Raw genomic sequence first — 16,944 nt, forward strand, 5'->3', positions numbered from 1 at the left:
TATTTCCTATTGTATTTATTTTCTATTGGTTATCATTTAGCTCAAAATAGATCAGTGACACTTCAAGCATTTCATTTAAGTTTTTTACCATGATTGTGAAATTTTGATTCTTGTGGTTAAACATGACCTGGAGTAATTTCTCTTATAAAATTCATTCTCATACAGGTTGAACCAAGATATTAAAATATGCTTACATACTGTTTTAATAATCTAAAAAGAATATGAACTGTAGAGAAAACCATACAAATTGCATTCAGTTTATAAAATATAACATGTTCTGAGACTTTTCATTGTAATATTCCTTGGAATATATGTTTATTGCTTATAATACATTGCTTATAATACTGAACTAAAATTATCAAATTTGAAATACACACATATGTTATTATTTTCTTGGTGAATTTATCATCTACACATTTCAATTGATTCCTGTTTTATCATAATTTTTTCTTTTCTTTTTGCTGCAGTCATTGTAACCTTTTCTTATTTCCTGACTCAGATTAGTTGGTGGAAAAATTTAATGTTAAAGTAATTTCATAGAGACCTAGATTTACTCAATCATCCATCACCTCTACAATTTAAAGTGTATCTTAAAATTCATTAGGAATTTTGATTTAGCACATTGGGGACTGTTATTGATTTGCTGTTATTTTATTCCATTTAATGTCTTTTGTAATCCTTTATTCTTATGTAGGAGAAAAACTGATTTAAATTGCTTCATTTCTGAATATTTAAGAAATGTTTTTAATACTTATCTATAGATGTTAAACTGAATTTATAAGACTAATACTAAATGTTATATACTATGCTAGTGATTTCTGTGTGGCTGACAATGTCAGTTTCCAACTATCTGAAAAACTTGTCAAATTATTATTATTGTGAATTTATTGATCGTAAAAGCTGAACAAATGTCTGATGCTACTAGATGTTACAGCTGAAAAATGTTGCAGCTAAACAAGAAGCTATAGTTCATTGATGACGTCAGTCATTGGTACCCCTTATTTTCCAAACTACCAGCACGCGATAGAATTTGCTTATTCGTTTTCTCATTCTTTCACTCATTTTCTTTCTCTCTCTCTCTCATACACACATGCACACTTTCTGTTATTTTCAGGTACTTAGAGTTTTATATATAATGAATTTTTGTGCGTGCGTGTATATATGAATATAGATAGATAGATAGATAGACAGATAAATAGATGAATCTAGCTGTGTGTGTGTGTGTCTGTGTGTGTAGATATGTATATGCGCATGCATATAATGGTTTGGACCTAATATCCTTATTATGGGAATGATAGAGATAAAAAATGTAAATAAAATGCATTTTAGAACCCATAAATATCTTACATAATTAAGAGAGCTAATTACATTTTGAATTTAAAATTCAAAGATAATTTTAGAATTTATCAAATGCATCTTGTATGATAGTTAATGTATCCATAATTATGAATATTCAGGCAAAATTTTCATTGTACAATGAGTATATATAATTATTTCCAGAAATATATTGGGAGTCATCAAATATGTTTTAACTGTTAAGATGTTATGATTTATCTTTGATAATGCAGCTACTATTTTGTTAAGACAATACTGCTATTGCTTATCGGTTTTTTTTTTTGCTTTTTTCTGTTTGTTTGTTTTTAGCATTAGCTTCTATAATTCCTACTATTTTTCAAAATATTTTTTTTAGGAACATTCTCTATATAACGAGGTTTGTGTTAACATATTTCATATCAATACTACTATTATAGTAATGTATTTATTTTAATATTTTCGTATCATCAGCCTTGATCATGACGAATAGTTGAATTCACATTCATATTTTCTTCATTCCATGATGAGAGCTACTTTATATGAGTCGTCATCATCACTATCATGCAACATCATTTTTCATGCTTGCATGGGTCAGAGAGACTTTATTGAGACACATTTTCTATTATCAGCCTTTACTTGTTTCTGAGTAAAGTAATATTTCCCATGGCCTGATATATTTTTCATGGAAGATTGAAAATGAAGAACATGCTCATTTGCAACCATTATGTAGTGCCAAGACAAGAGTACGTATACACATACACACACACACACACACACATACATACATACATAGAGGGTACTGAAAAGTTCCAGGCTTTAAGGGGATCACAAAAGGCCTTGTTGGAGACCAACCTTCTGAGTTCTCTTACAGGGCTTAGTAAAACTGAAGGACTGCTGCAATAAGTGCATGAATGTGAGAGGGGAATATGTTGAATAAAATTAACTGATCCTTCTGTATTTTCTTTTACCCAAAGCCAGGAACTTTGCTGCACACCCTCGTATATGACAGGTCTTTCTCAGTTTTCATCTTCCAATTCCACTCACAAGGCTTTGCCCAGACTAAGGCTGTACTAGAAGACACTTGCCCAAGGTGTTGTGCAGTGGGAGTGAACCCAAAACTAAACAGTTAAGAAGTAAATTTCTTAATGACACAGATATACATGTACATAATGGAAGTGGCAGACTTTCATTATTGCAAGCATGCCTGGCACCCTGGCATGCAACCAGCTGGTCAATGATACGTGGCTTGCAAGGGAACAACTCTGCTGCTGAGACCAACAGCCCATGCAAAGTAATGTGAATGCTGTCACTTATGTATGTAAATGTATATAAATGTGCATAAGGAATGAAAACTTGATATATAAGAACTGATATAGCTGTGTAGAGTGCAATTTAGTTCATGGTTTGCCCTGACAAATGCTTTTACTACATACAGTATAGTTTACTTTATTCATCAATACTACTTTCTGTAAACCATATCAAGTATAAGCAAGTTAATTGTATTTTGTTTTCCCAATCTGTATCCTTAAAAATTGTGAAACATGAAATGCACTTACAAACAGATTTGAAGTAGTAAGATACACTATCTTAGAGCAGTTTAGTTCTTTTTTAAATAATTAAATGTCTTTAGATGTCTATAAAATCACATTCACAGTCAGCTATTAATCCTAATGATTTTTATTTGATAGCAGTTCAAATTGATTGCAAGAAATAGTTTTAATGTACATTACAGATGTACTCTGTTTGAAAACTGAAAAACATTCTCAAATATACTTAATATGCAAATAACATTGTTCTTATTACTGAGAACAAGTTGTATTGATAGAGCATGTTTAGCTCATTAATGTCAGAAAGTACAGCCTGGGATTTCGTTTTTCTTAAGGAAACCTCATTATCATTGTAATCTCATCACTATCGCTATCATCATCATCATGTTTTCCATTCCTTATTCCATTCTTGTATTCTTTGATGAGTCTTTTCCAACAATATTTTGGCACTTGTTGCAGCCACTCATTATTTCTGTTGGAAGATTCAGTATCCTGAGATCAGTTTTCACTACTTCTCATGTCTTCCTCAGTTTTTCTTTTTGGATCACTTAGAACTTCTTTACTAAACAATCATGCTCCCATACACATGAATATACCAGTGTGGTCTCTTCTGTTACACATTACTGCTGATTTTTCTTATATCTAGTTTTGCTCTCAGTTCATTTGTATTTCATTGTTGATGCACATTATCCAGCAGAGCTTAATATTAACCTCATTTCTTTTTCAGCCTTTCACACATCCTCTGCATTTGATTCCCATATTTTGCTACCACACAACATTGTACCCTGTACAACAATATCATATCATCTATTCTTGCTTTGACGAGAGAATCCCTTTATTGTCAAAAATGACAATAACTCCTTAAAACATTTAACCTTGTTCTTACTTAGGCTACTATGTTTCTTGTGCACTCACCTCCACTGTAGATTATGTCTTCTAGTTAGAGAAGCCATCAGTCACTCCTAAGTATTTACTTCATGGGTGCTCTTACTGCTAACTACTGTGTTACAGCTATCACATTCAAAGACTTCCTCCTTCTCTGCCAGCCTGCTTATTATCCCACTGCATTTCTTGTATACCCTTAATTTATAATAGGAATGTTAAACAGAACGCTTACCTACAAGAGTTGGAAAGCATATCAAGTACGGTCATTTCTCAAATGGCAGCAGAATGTCTTCTTTCTTGAAGATTTTTATCTTTGCTAGATTTATTTTGAGGCTTCTTGATTCTAGGCATTGCATTTTTTATTCAGAATTTCTTCTGTAATCTGTGATTGATGCAGCTGTGAGACCTAGACTATTGGCTCACAGGCATTCCCATGAGAAATTAGGCTTACACTCCTCCATAATGACTTGAAAAACTATGATAAACAGGTGGTGGTGGAGGAGCTGAGAACTGAATCCAGGGTTCGTAGATGCCATTCATTTGTAATTGGTTTTCTTAAAGATGAAATGATGACTGGATTACAGAGCATAGTACCTGCTTTCAATCAATGAATGCTAGGTAAAATGGCTTGCTCTTAGCTAAGAACTTGCCTTGTAGTTATCTACTAGGAAGTAGTATCAAAAGAAAACACAGGTACTAATATGCTTAATATGCTTAATAAATGTGGCTGATATCATGGCAAGGCAAATTCTCATTTTCAAACAGCATAGCAATATCAGTTATTTAGATTGAAATATCAAAAAGGAAATCTTAGAAGCAAAATTAATAATCACACAAATTGAAAATAATAATAATAATGATAATAAACTGAAATGTTTTCCTTCAAGTATAAGAAAGTAAGCTTTCCAAACTTGCCTTTGTGAACGATTGCAAAATTACCATGCTAAATGGAAGTTTGGAAAAATCCCTGCTAGCAAGAAAAACATTGATGTCTTCACAGAATATTAAAAATCCATTAGAAGGCAAAGAAATTGAAGAAAAACATCAATAAATAAATAAAATAAAGATATTATATCAAATTCTTTGAAAATACTAGGCAACATTCACATGATGATATGAGCTTGTTCAACTCATCACTCTTGAGAATTAGCCAAGGACAAGTCATTAGAGAGAGAGATAGGGAGAAGTAATGATGTACATTCAACTGCTCACTGCTTAAATCTGAATAACTGAATAGCAAAAACTAAATAACGATGATGATAATAATAATAGCATAATTATCCATGTGTGTGTGGGTGTGTGTCTTTCTATACAAATAACTATTGTTGAAGACAACAACAAAACTCTTTTTGATCAGAGTTCAGATCCCACTGTGGTTGAGTTTCCTTTCTTCTTTCTAGGGTTGATAAAATATGTACCACTCATATGATGGAATGGAAGGTAGGAAGGCAACAAAATTATATAATGGGTTGTGCCCACTCCCTTCAAAGTTTGTGGCCTTTTGCCAATATTAGACTTTAAAATCATTTTTATGGTTTCATAGGATACTTCTGTAGAAAAATATATATATATGCTGACATATGGTTTCATTTCTTGTTAAACTTTTTCCTCTTTATTTACATAACTAATGTTCTAGACAAAAGTATAAACATGTCCACTTTAAATGGATAGTGCCAGAAACAGTTGTGATAAGCAGTCCTTTCATAGGCAGTAATGAAATAGTATGAATTATATCAGAAGTTGATCTCTTCCACTGGTTTCTGTTTTCAGCTGTGAGTGTCAGTCTCATATTGTGTCTAAGGATATCCTTGTATCTGAGGTCTATCTCAATTTTCATTCTACTTCATGATTCTGATAGAGTATTTGTTGTGACATCCAGGTTTTCTCCATTTGTTGGACATGCTCAAGTCTGTAGATGTTTTGTTGCACCAATACCTCTTCCATGTGAGGGACTTTGGCTTTTTCTAGGATAACAATGTTCCTGCCCTTATATTTCCATATGATGTAGATAGTCTGTCTCAGATGTCTTGTCATAAATACATGCAGTTTTTTTTCTCCTGCTTTTATCTGTTTGTGGCATAAAATCCCTGCCTCTGCCCTATGGAACAGACAAGATAATATTGTTTGCATAATTTACTCTTCACATAGACTGACTTGTTTTCACAGTTGTTTCACAGTCACTTACTCAACTTTTTGATTGTTGAGCTGGTTTTGCTCATTTTGGAAATTCGTTTATTTTTGAGCTTCTCTAATCAACAATTATTGCCAATGATAATTACTGCTGGCACTGTCTTCTTAAAATGAGCATGTAATATTCATGCTTTTGATAAGAACATTAGTTGTGCAAATAAAGAGTAATAGATTTAACATGAGTCAGTATTCGTCTGATAAACAGGTTCACTATTCCAAATGTTATTTTCCCAACCAAATGGTTTCATGTTAGTTCAACACACATATACAAATGTAATACTTGAATACATTGTCAGCATTGTATCCTGGAGATTACTGGTTGTTTCACGTCTTAAACCCTCATCCAGGCAACCTGACCTAGGTTGATCAAGCCTAAGCCTAATTCTGTGTCCAAGTTGCATTCTACTGGGGTGATTGGTAGGGTCAGTAGCATTCTACTGACCCTGCCAATCACCCCTTTTCAGAAATATATCCTCCTCATCATTATCATTTAACATGCTTTCCATGCTGGCATGAACTGGATGGTTTGACCAAAGATGGTTAGCTGGAGAGCTGCTCAGACTCCATGTCTGTTTTGGCATGACTTCTATGGCCGAATGCCCTTCCTAACACCAACCACTTTATAGAATCTAATGGGTTCTCTTACACAGCATCTGCACAGGTGCTTTTATGTGGAACCAGCACAGGTTCTTTTTACATGGCGCCAGATCCACAAGTCCGTAAGATTAAGAACACTCAGCTGAAGAGGGGTGCCAGAGATATGCCTGTATGCAAGAATGACCATGTATTTTAATTCTATAAACCCCCAAATAATGATTAGCACATAGTCACAAGGCTAAGTTTTGTACATGATAAGCATAGTCAACTAAATTGACATCATCACATGCCTAGTACTTATTTTTCCATCTTCTGAAAGATAAGAGGGAAAGTAAACTTTTGATGGGATTTGAAATCAGCATATAAACAATCAAAACATAATACTGTAAAGAATTCAGCCTGACATTGCATTGTTATAACAATACAATATAAAACAGATTCAAGAATATCAATCTTGAATACAATCTGAATCCTCCATTTCAGAATTCTTATATGCTTATATACATATATATATATATAGAGAGAGAGAGAGAGAGAGAGAGAGAGAGAGAGAGGAATCACTTTCTCAATTTTTCCTGCCATATTAACTTGTTTTTCATGCTGTTGTTGTTTTGTTTTTATTACTATCACATAGTACTATTTTTATTTGATTTGATGTTTTTGAAAAATAATATCAAACAATTTTACTATATTTTTGTTATGTTTTTTTTTTTTTTCTTCTCCAGGATGAAGATAATGATGAGGGTCCAGTAGATGGTCCCTATGTAATTCCAACTCAGATTGGTAAAGAGACACTACGTATTGGGAAGAGCTTGGATAGAAGGGACCCATCATGGAGTAGACAGAATGTCGTAACCATGACAGCAGAAAGCAGGGGTGAGACGGGGTGTGATTCTGGGTCTGGAGAACGTCGCAGTGGTGGAAATCGAAGACCTGGAAGACTACTTCCGCCTACTTCTGTGATGGTAGCGCTGTCCATTGTGGCAATGGCAACAGCAGCTTTGTGTGCGTATTGTTCAATGAGTGGATCCAATGTTCTCACTGTCAGCATTCCTTCAAGTGCCCTCTTACGTAAGTTATATGCTTCTGATTTTAAATTTGTCTCTTTATATCATATTTATAATGACAGCTGAATTGGTGCAAAATATTAATTCATAATATTGCTTTCAAATTTTGACACAAGAACAGCAATTTCAGGAGAGAGGCTAAGTCGATTAAACCAATCACAATACCCAGTACTTACTTTATTGACCCTGAAAGGATGAAAGGCAAAGTTAACTTCAGTGGAATTTGAGCTCAGAATGTGAAAACAATTCTGTCAGCTTGCTACCAATTCTTGCAAACAATTCTGTCAGCTTGCTACCTATTATATTTATTCCTCATGTTATTTTGCAATAAATACTGCTAAAATTGAGCCTCTGGTTCAAATACTGCCTGGCTTTTTATATGTTTGATGATTAATTAACTCCAGGTTAGATTAGCTAAACAAGATTTAAAAAATGGAGTCAAGGACAGGAAGTTAACCCAATTAGATGTTATAGTATCAATTTTACAGTTCACAGTCAAAAATTACTTCCAAGTCCTGCAAGAGGTACTTTTCAAAAACAAACCATATCTCTCACCTTTCTAAGAACCCCAAACATCCAGTGCATGGTTGACATTTTAGAAAGCAAAAAAATGACTTGTGTGTAGCATTTCAATTAAAATATATTTAATAGAAGATTGCTGTCTGAGGTTTTCTTTCATTTTTCTTATAAATGTTTCCAATCCCTCTTTGATAAGCTTGTAGCACAAATGAAGTTCCATGTTTTGATTACTTATAACATTACAATTCATATTACAAAAATTCATAGAGTTGATAACATTCTATAATTAACATTACACTTTAAAATTGAACTCATATTCTTATATCAGTGTGTAATATTTCATGCATATTACCTATGTGAAAGGAAACACTCAGAACTTTTTTTATATCTATATTTTCATAAGTTAGTCAGTCAAATCTTTAGAATCTTATTTCAGAATCTTAAGCCAGAATAAAATTAAATAAATTTAGCCAGTCTTTAATAAGAATTTATCATGAAAAGTTGCAGGCATGGTTGAAGTGTGGTAAGAAGCGAGCTAGCAGAAACGTTAGCATGCCGGGCGAAATGCTTAATGGTATTTTGTTTGCCGCTACGTTCTGAGTTCAAATTCCGCCGAGGTTGACTTTGTCTTTCATCCTTTCGGGGTCGATAAATTAAGTATCAGTTATGCACTAGGGTCGATATAATCAACTTAATCCGTTTGTCTGTCCTTGTTTGTCCCCTCTGTGTGTAGCCCCTTGTGGGCAGTAAAGAAATAAGAAGTGTGCTTCCCAACCACATAGTTTTGGGTTCAGTTCCACTGATTTGAACCTTGGGCAAGTGTCTTCTACTATAGCCCTGGGCCAACTAAAGACTTGTGAGTGGATTTGTTAGACAGACACTGAAAATAGCCCATCATATATACATGTGACTTTATGTTTGTCTGCCACCACCACTTATCAGCTGTTGTTGGTTTGTTTGTATGTTGTGAGATATGGTTTAAAAATATAAAAAATTACTTATATTTCCCTCTATGGTCAGCTTGAACTCAACTTTATTACAATTCCCTGTTTTACTTTTAAAGGTATGGTAAGAAGCTTGCTTTCCAACCACATGGTTCAGGGTTCAGTCCCATTGTGTGGCACCTTGGGCAAGTGTCTTCAACAATATCTTCTGCCTTGTACGTGGATTTTAGTAGATGGAAACCAAAAGAAACCCATCGTATATATATATATATATATATATATATATATATATATATATATATATATACGATGGGTTTCTTTAATCTTGGACATCTATCTATAACCCTATTACTGGTTTATTATTAACAATTACCCTTCTCTATTCAAAAATGATGTTTTTTCTGGTCAGTGTTCTCTAATATTAAATTTGTTTAATTTTTTTTTTTTTTTTTAGCTAAAAGAAATTGATATTTAATCATTTCAAAGTAAAAAATTACAAAATTATTTCAATATCTTGTTACATTCAAAATTGGCTTTCACTTTCTTATATGCGTATCACAAAAGCCATTTATGCTTTTATTAAATTAAAAAAAAAAAACAGTCATTATGTTTTAACTTTCAGATAAAAATTAAACTATTAGCATTGTAATGCTTTTTCACTTTATGATTTTTATAATCTTTTCATATGTTGACAGGAGTTTGAGGGTTCTCTAAATTTAGACATTGCCATTAATTAATGGATAGAAATATTAATAATTATAATTTTGTTTTAGTTCTGCTTTCAATGAGTACATGTAGAAAAGTAATGTAACTCTAATACTAGGAATCTAGAAAATTCCTTCTAAATCTACAAAAATCAAAAATAAGTAAGTTATAGATTTTTCTACTTTTAATCAACAAACATATTCCAGCAGTTGACTCCAAACATTTAATTTTTATTAGAGCAACAACCTTCAAATTCATTGCTTTTGAAACCTAATACTGAGAAACAAATATATCAAGATCACTCACATTCCTTATACCTCCAGATCTGAATATAACAAGTAGATTATATTTTTGAAGTTTAATTTTTTTTTTTTTCTTATATTAAACACTAATTAAACTATTAAAGAGGCTAAAGTGCAAAATAAAGTCTTCATTTGTTCAGAAAGTTATTTCATTGGCAGTTATGCACTGACTTGAAATATGCAAGCAAAAGTTATTCAACAAGTTTTACAAATTTTACAAAGCCAGCAGAATAACTAGTTCAGTTTGAGTTCATGACCACTGATCAGAACTTAATAAAGTTTGCTTGGTTTTTAATAACATTAAAAGCTTTTGGAATCCCTTTTAATAACTTTCTAAAGAAAAAAATCTGTTTTAAAATCTGGGATAATTGCTGAAATTCAAGTAGTCAAGTTGTAGTCCTTATTAGCACTAATTTATTCCAGAAAAATATTTTTTGTCTCAGAATACCAAGATATTTCAATTTATATACCTACTTTGCATAATTTTTCATAATAAGAACAAATTTGGGATGGTTATTCACTATTTATTGAAATTGAAGTGTTACTGAAAACTGGTAGTCAAGTAATATCCGGTGATCTCTTCTAAATATCACTAAATGTCAATTTAGCAAGTGTAGTATTTTATTGCTATGTTTATTGCTTAAATTCATACTCCAGAGAACAGTGGGCATATTCCTTTTTTCTATATTTTTTTCTGTAATATAAGCATTATGGGAAAGTTTTAATGAACGTCTAGTATTTAAAGCATGACAGTCATTTCAGATTAGACAGAAATTAAATATGGGTGGGAAACAAATTTACTATAGGTTTATTTCTCCTAAAGTATTCTTTCTTTTTAATGTTATATTCTCATATGAATCAAGTTATCTTACTGATAGCTTCACAAGTTCATTCGTCCCTTTTGTAATACCCTTGTGATTAAACATATACAGTTAACTGGAAATTAATATCAAAGTAACCTTTACCTTAAATAAATTTGATATTAGTTTAAGAAACACTTAAATACCATTAGTTTTTTAAAGAAATTGTATTCTTGATAAAAAGATTTATATAGAATTATTACAACATAATCACTTATGCTTTTTCTCGGTATTGCTATATTGTTATTTTATAACAATTATTTAACTTCAGTTTATACTTCCTTGTGTAAACTCTAACTTATTCTTAAATAACTTAATTGTTGCTATTTTTTTGGCACTAAAACAATGACAAACATTTCATATTGTTGAACACGTGTCATAGTCTAAGTTGAAGAAAACAATTCTTTAAATTTTAACCATATCATTTTGTACATTTCTTAATCATATAAACATTTTCCAATTGTACTATTGTCATTGTATTATGCTCTTTAGAGTATGATTATTGTTCTTCTTTCAATCTACCTTGCTTTAAAGGTGTTCCATTTCCATTAAATGACAATTGTTAGTGTCAGGCTATAAATCCAATTATATAAGGTTGACTGTTATAAAAGAAAAATCAATACTAGTCAACACCAGAAACAAGGCAAAATATATTTTATTTCTATTCTTAACATAAATGTTTTTGCTATTTTCAATTTTTTTTTACTGTGTCCATTTTATTTAAATTTGTGTATCTAAGTATAACTTCATTTTTCTTTTAGGTCGAGTGCGAAGTTTTACTGAACATCCGAACCTGTCTGAGTTAACTCTGAATATCACTACGCTACATGCAAACTTCAGAATTCTTGGTAAGTAAATTTACACTCACACTGATTTTTACATTTTCAAACAGCAATTGTTGCACATGGTGCATTTGATGGACATACAACCTGAAATGGAAAAAATTGAATTCAAGAATATTTACTAAAATAAATGGGAAATAATTTCTGAAATACCAAAATAACTATTTTGTAAAGTAGAAAGGTGAATTTATTGAATATTGTTTGAAAATACAGCCAAACTAAAACCTAAAGCATTATCATAATCACCAAGAAGAAATGTATTGAAAATCAAATTTGGTCTTGTTACAAGTATGTAAAAAGGAGACAAATATCGTTTAGCTGCAATTATTGGGTCATCCCATAATAATGCAGTTTTTTTTAATACTTTTTTTTATTTTTCAAAATTAAAAGAAACAAAGTTCTTTTTGAATCTAAAATATACTCTCCTTCATTTTCTACAATGCTTTTCCATCTTTCTGGTAGACTTGCAAGGCCCCTCTTCCAAAATCCACTTGTCCATGACGACAAATATTCCTCCAGTACTGCTCTGACCTTGTCTACAGAATTTGTATTTTTCCGTCCAAATGATTTTGAAGACTGCAGAATAAATAATAATGAGATGGGGAAATGTCTGGTGAATATGGTGGGTGGGGCATTGTTTCCCATTCAAACTGTTCCAGCCTTTCGAATGTCATCCTCACTATGCAGCCGAGCATTATCCTGAGGGAAGAACACCTTTCGTCTTGAAATCAAAGATGGTTGTTTTTCTTCTAGCACTAACTTAAGCCACTCGAGCTGCTCACAGAAGATTTCCTTCTTATCATTTGTTTTGTGTTTAAAAGTTCAAAGTGAACTAAACCTTTCATATCCCACCAAACAGATAACAGCACCTTATGTGGGTGAAAACCTTCTTTAGCCTGGGGTGCTGGTGTTTCTCCTTTCCCTACCCACTGTCTTCGGCACTTGACATTTTTATAGAGAACCCATGTCTCATCACCAGTCATTATTTGGTCCAAAAAAGGTTCATTTGTGAGATGTGACAGCAAAGAAGAGCACACATTCTGGATGTGATTAGACTTGGAAAGTTTTTGAGGAACCCATTGACCCAATTTGCTGACTTTTCCAACGGCACACAGGTGTCGATGAATGGTTGAATGACCAAATTCAAGCTTCTCTGCTAGTTCCTCAACAGTTACGATGAGATTTTGTTCCACCAGGGTATGCAAGATGTCCTCGTCAAGCTCTACAGATCTTCCAGGACAAGGCTTGTCTTCTAGGCTGTAGTTACCAGCTCGGAATTTCTGGAACCATTGTTGACACTGGCTTACTCTTATTGTCCAATACACTGCATTAATACTCCTCACACTTTCCATTACATTGTCATCTTTATTGAACTCATAAAGCAAAATATGCCAAATATACTCTTTTGTCACTTCCATTATAGCTTTGAAAAGATGACTGTTAAAATTGAATTTGCACTAAGTATAAGGACAAGGTAAAATTACTACCTGTTTTTATAGCAAGTTGATGCAGGTAGTTTATCCCGTCCCCTTCCAACTTTTAGTTTATGCATTTAAAAAATTTGCATTATTTATGGGATGGCCCAATATAATAAACAAATCTTTTTATACACTGTACAAATAAAGCTATCAATTATAATATATGGTAGTTATTTGTTGCTTAACTTTGTAAATGCCATTTATGAATCAGGAACTCTGAATAGTATAAGAGATTTCTCATTGCAGCATCTCTGTCATGAAATAAAGTTTAAATAATATATAAAAGAAGTATCTAATAATGTTTGTTATGTAAGAAAATTATAATATCTGACTTGTATAACAAAATTTTTATACATAAAAACCCCATCCAGTTTTTATTGTTTCATAGTGGAAAGTACTGTGAAATTTGAGCTTCTCTCATTTGAAATGATGGGATGAAATCAATATGGATAGGTGAGTTAATTAACATAATAAGAGATCGCATTACCTTCTAATATTGGTGCAGAATTGATAAATATTTCTGGTTGATTAAATCAAGCAAATTGAGGGAAGGTGTAATCCATAGTCGTTAATGTGACATGATGATAACAAAATGTGTAGACATTTAGACATCATAGTCATCATACTCCACGTATGTTTAAGAAATCTAATGAGGACCATCCCTGCTATGAAACTTAACATAAAGTGACGATCAAAATGTTAACAATTACCACACTCAATATGTGAAAGTTGAAATTTCTGCATTAACACATCAGGACCAAGCAAATATTACAAAATTTTGAAAAGCTGATGGGAATAGGACATGTACTTAATGCTAAAATCATCCTAACACTTCAGTTAACTAAAGCTGATGAACACTTTAACATCAACATATCAAACACAGACAATTTGGTACCAATACATGATGTTTTGATGCCAATGTTTTATCTGAAGACATCATCAAAAATTAAACATCTTCTCAACTGAACTGGTCACTTACAGAATATATTTAATATTAATTAGAAATGAGAATTAAAAAAATAAAAACTCATGCCAAGTGTTAAGTACGTTTTATTTATTCATCTTATTAAGGAAAGCAAAGGAAGCTTTTTGATTTTCATCCAACAAAACTTTGTTTTCTTTCAATATTTCACACATCTAAAGTAAATTGGGAAGTTTTTCCTAGCATTGTAATAACATCTAGTGTACAATACTAAACACCAACTTTCTATTTCCACTTACAGCTTTTATGATTTCTTTCCAAACACTTTAGCTGTAACTGTTCAAATTGCATTTACTATTTGATATAATGGAACTATTTATCCATTACAATTCTAAAGGTATCAGATTATAGAAAGTCACTTATTTCTTTCATTTAGATACAGAGCACGTAAACCATTTGTTACAAGTTCGCACAACATCTATTTGCAACACTGTAATTATACTTCTTACATAGATAAAGCTTACTTTTCATATTCATCATAGATTACAAAAGCAGTGTATCATAAGTCTCAACATAGATTAAACTGAGTGAATTGGTACTAAGAGGCAGTTCAGTATAATGGCTTGTTTATCATGCAGGTAGTTTTTATCTAAGAGAGATTCAAATATTTTGTGAACAAGGCTGATGCATTAGTCAGTATAAGGGAGAAATTCTGCCTGGTATTATACATGGAACTTTTTAGAGGTGAATATCTTTTCAGGAAGAAAGTACCTTTTGGCTCTTAAAAGTGCCCAATCATCTCAATATAGCATTTGCTTTGCTGAGTTTATTGTATTTCCAGGGTTGGTTAATAAAGTTACTCATAATACATGTAGGGACCAAGTTGTACATAGAGATGCGGAATTCCTGTAGGTGATTAATGTTTTAGATTTGGTCTTGTTAACTGTTAATTACTCAAACCAGTTACTAGTGATTCTTGTTTGTGGTTAGAAAGAAAATGAATAGAATTATGGTTGTTTTCATCAGCTCATAAATGCTTTTAGTTATCAACAATAGCATAATGGCAACTGAAATAGAAGAGGAAGAAAATCAGGAAGATATATTGATGATGTAGTGATTGAGTTTATCTTCTGCATCTTCTGAAATGGAGTGATCAGCTAAAACTTTTCTAATGCAAACAATTAAACTAACATAGTCCATAGGATGAGAATTTCACCAAAATATTTTCTTGCTAATCTGTCTTTATTGATAACTATACCAATGATGTTACAAAAGAGGACTATGGTGAAAGTCATTGGATGAATTGATGTATAACATATGAAAGTAGGTCACTTGTTAATCTGGAGATTCCAAAGTAAGACATTTTGGTAACTGAGAAAAATAAAATTTCTGAGTAGGACAGTGAGAACTGAGCTAGTCTTCACCTATGGAAGGATTCCACTTGCTATCTCTTATCAATAATAGCCATCTTGAACTAATTTCAGCTGACACACCTATTTCTTTGATGGCTTTCTTCAGTTGTCTGGGTTCGAGACTTATTTTCTGCAGCAAACAGTGCTCTGATTCAGATGGAAAGCTCATCAGTCACTCCAATGGGGAATGATGCTGCATGCCACAACAAGGACCTCCTGATATTTCAATTTCTTTACCTGGTGGGAAATCTCTTTTTTTTAGGTAGTATTGAAATTAAAAAAAAAAACATTCAAATAAAGAAAATGTAATGGTTTTTCCAAAGCATTTTCTGTTTTGTAACTGAAACGCTCTTTAAAAGGTTCAAATTATAAATAACTCAAGGTATTTGTTAGTAAATATCTATACATTCATACAGCTCACACATAATCATTAAAAAGGTAGCTGGTTACTAAGGGGAGGCTTAAAACCATAATAGTGGGAACACTAACTAGAAGATAGTGAAGATTATAGATGCCAATATAAATTGGTGATCAGTTTTGGTTTGTATCAGGATATGGTATGATAAATATTATAATACAATTATGAGAGATCTTTAAATAAGAAGAAACAACTCTGTTTTTCTCTTATCAACCTAGAGAAATCCATTAACATGGGCTCCAACTTTATAAATTGGTGGACAATGGGATTTAAATTGGAAGAAATTTGACAAAGTCTACTTAGATTGTATACACAAAATCATCTGAAAGATTGACAAGAATTACTTTTTATTGTACATAAGAGCCAGTGTGTATGTTAAGATCTTAGACAAAATGCCTTTCTGCATTTAGTTTCATCCTTGTCATTTCAAGGTTCAAAAGCTAGCAGAGCAGGCTTTACCTTTCATTTTTCGAGGGTAGATAAAATATCTACCTGTCAAGTACTAAGTCATTATAATCAATTGTTCCCTCTCCCTAGCATATTTTGGCTGTGTGCCCATATTAGAAATCATTATACATTGAGACTAGCTGTTTTTTTATGAAACAAATACAAAATTTCATTGGTAGTATTACAACAAAGAACTGATGGCTGAGAATTGAAATTGCTATTAACTGCATAACTTTTACTTCAGTTTTATACTGAATTTTCAGACAGGTTGAAAAAGCATTATGAGTCAGTGGGGGATGTTCCCAGTATGATTTCTTTTAGATAAGAATTTACTCAATCATTGTGGAAAAAATCTTGATGTACTATTTACTTTTATTTTGAAATTATCCAAATTTCTTATATTTTGTCATCTGGAAGGTATTTTTTTTTTTTTTACAAAAGCTATTTTTTCTTTACTTTTCTAATTTTAGAAATATTTTCATTTATCTTTCACAT

The 16,944-nt window shown here is 32.0% G+C and overlaps 2 protein-coding genes across 22 annotated transcripts in view; one reads left to right on the top strand and one right to left on the bottom strand.

The window, feature by feature from the left end:
* The window catches only part of LOC106874729 (uncharacterized), a 1,612,306-nt gene that overhangs the window by 1,525,979 nt on the left and 69,383 nt on the right, over window positions 1–16,944 (top strand). For all 21 annotated transcript variants that reach the window (XM_089349018.1, XM_089349017.1, XM_089349026.1 and 18 more), the window contains 2 exons: window positions 7,259–7,604; window positions 11,692–11,778. In XM_089349018.1, coding sequence (XP_089205144.1) covers window positions 7,259–7,604; window positions 11,692–11,778 — 433 coding nt within the window. The remainder of the gene's footprint in view (window positions 1–7,258; window positions 7,605–11,691; window positions 11,779–16,944) is intronic.
* LOC106874554 (uncharacterized) overlaps window positions 11,724–16,944 on the bottom strand; it is a 261,011-nt gene continuing 255,790 nt past the window's right edge. Inside the window, exon 4 of the mRNA XM_089349035.1 lies at window positions 11,724–11,859. The gene's annotated coding sequence lies outside the window, so the exon portion shown is untranslated. The remainder of the gene's footprint in view (window positions 11,860–16,944) is intronic.

This window comes from Octopus bimaculoides, chromosome 3 (genome assembly GCF_046866305.1).
Source record: "Octopus bimaculoides isolate indiv1 chromosome 3, ASM4686630v1, whole genome shotgun sequence".
Lineage (NCBI taxonomy): Eukaryota > Metazoa > Mollusca > Cephalopoda > Octopoda > Octopodidae > Octopus > Octopus bimaculoides.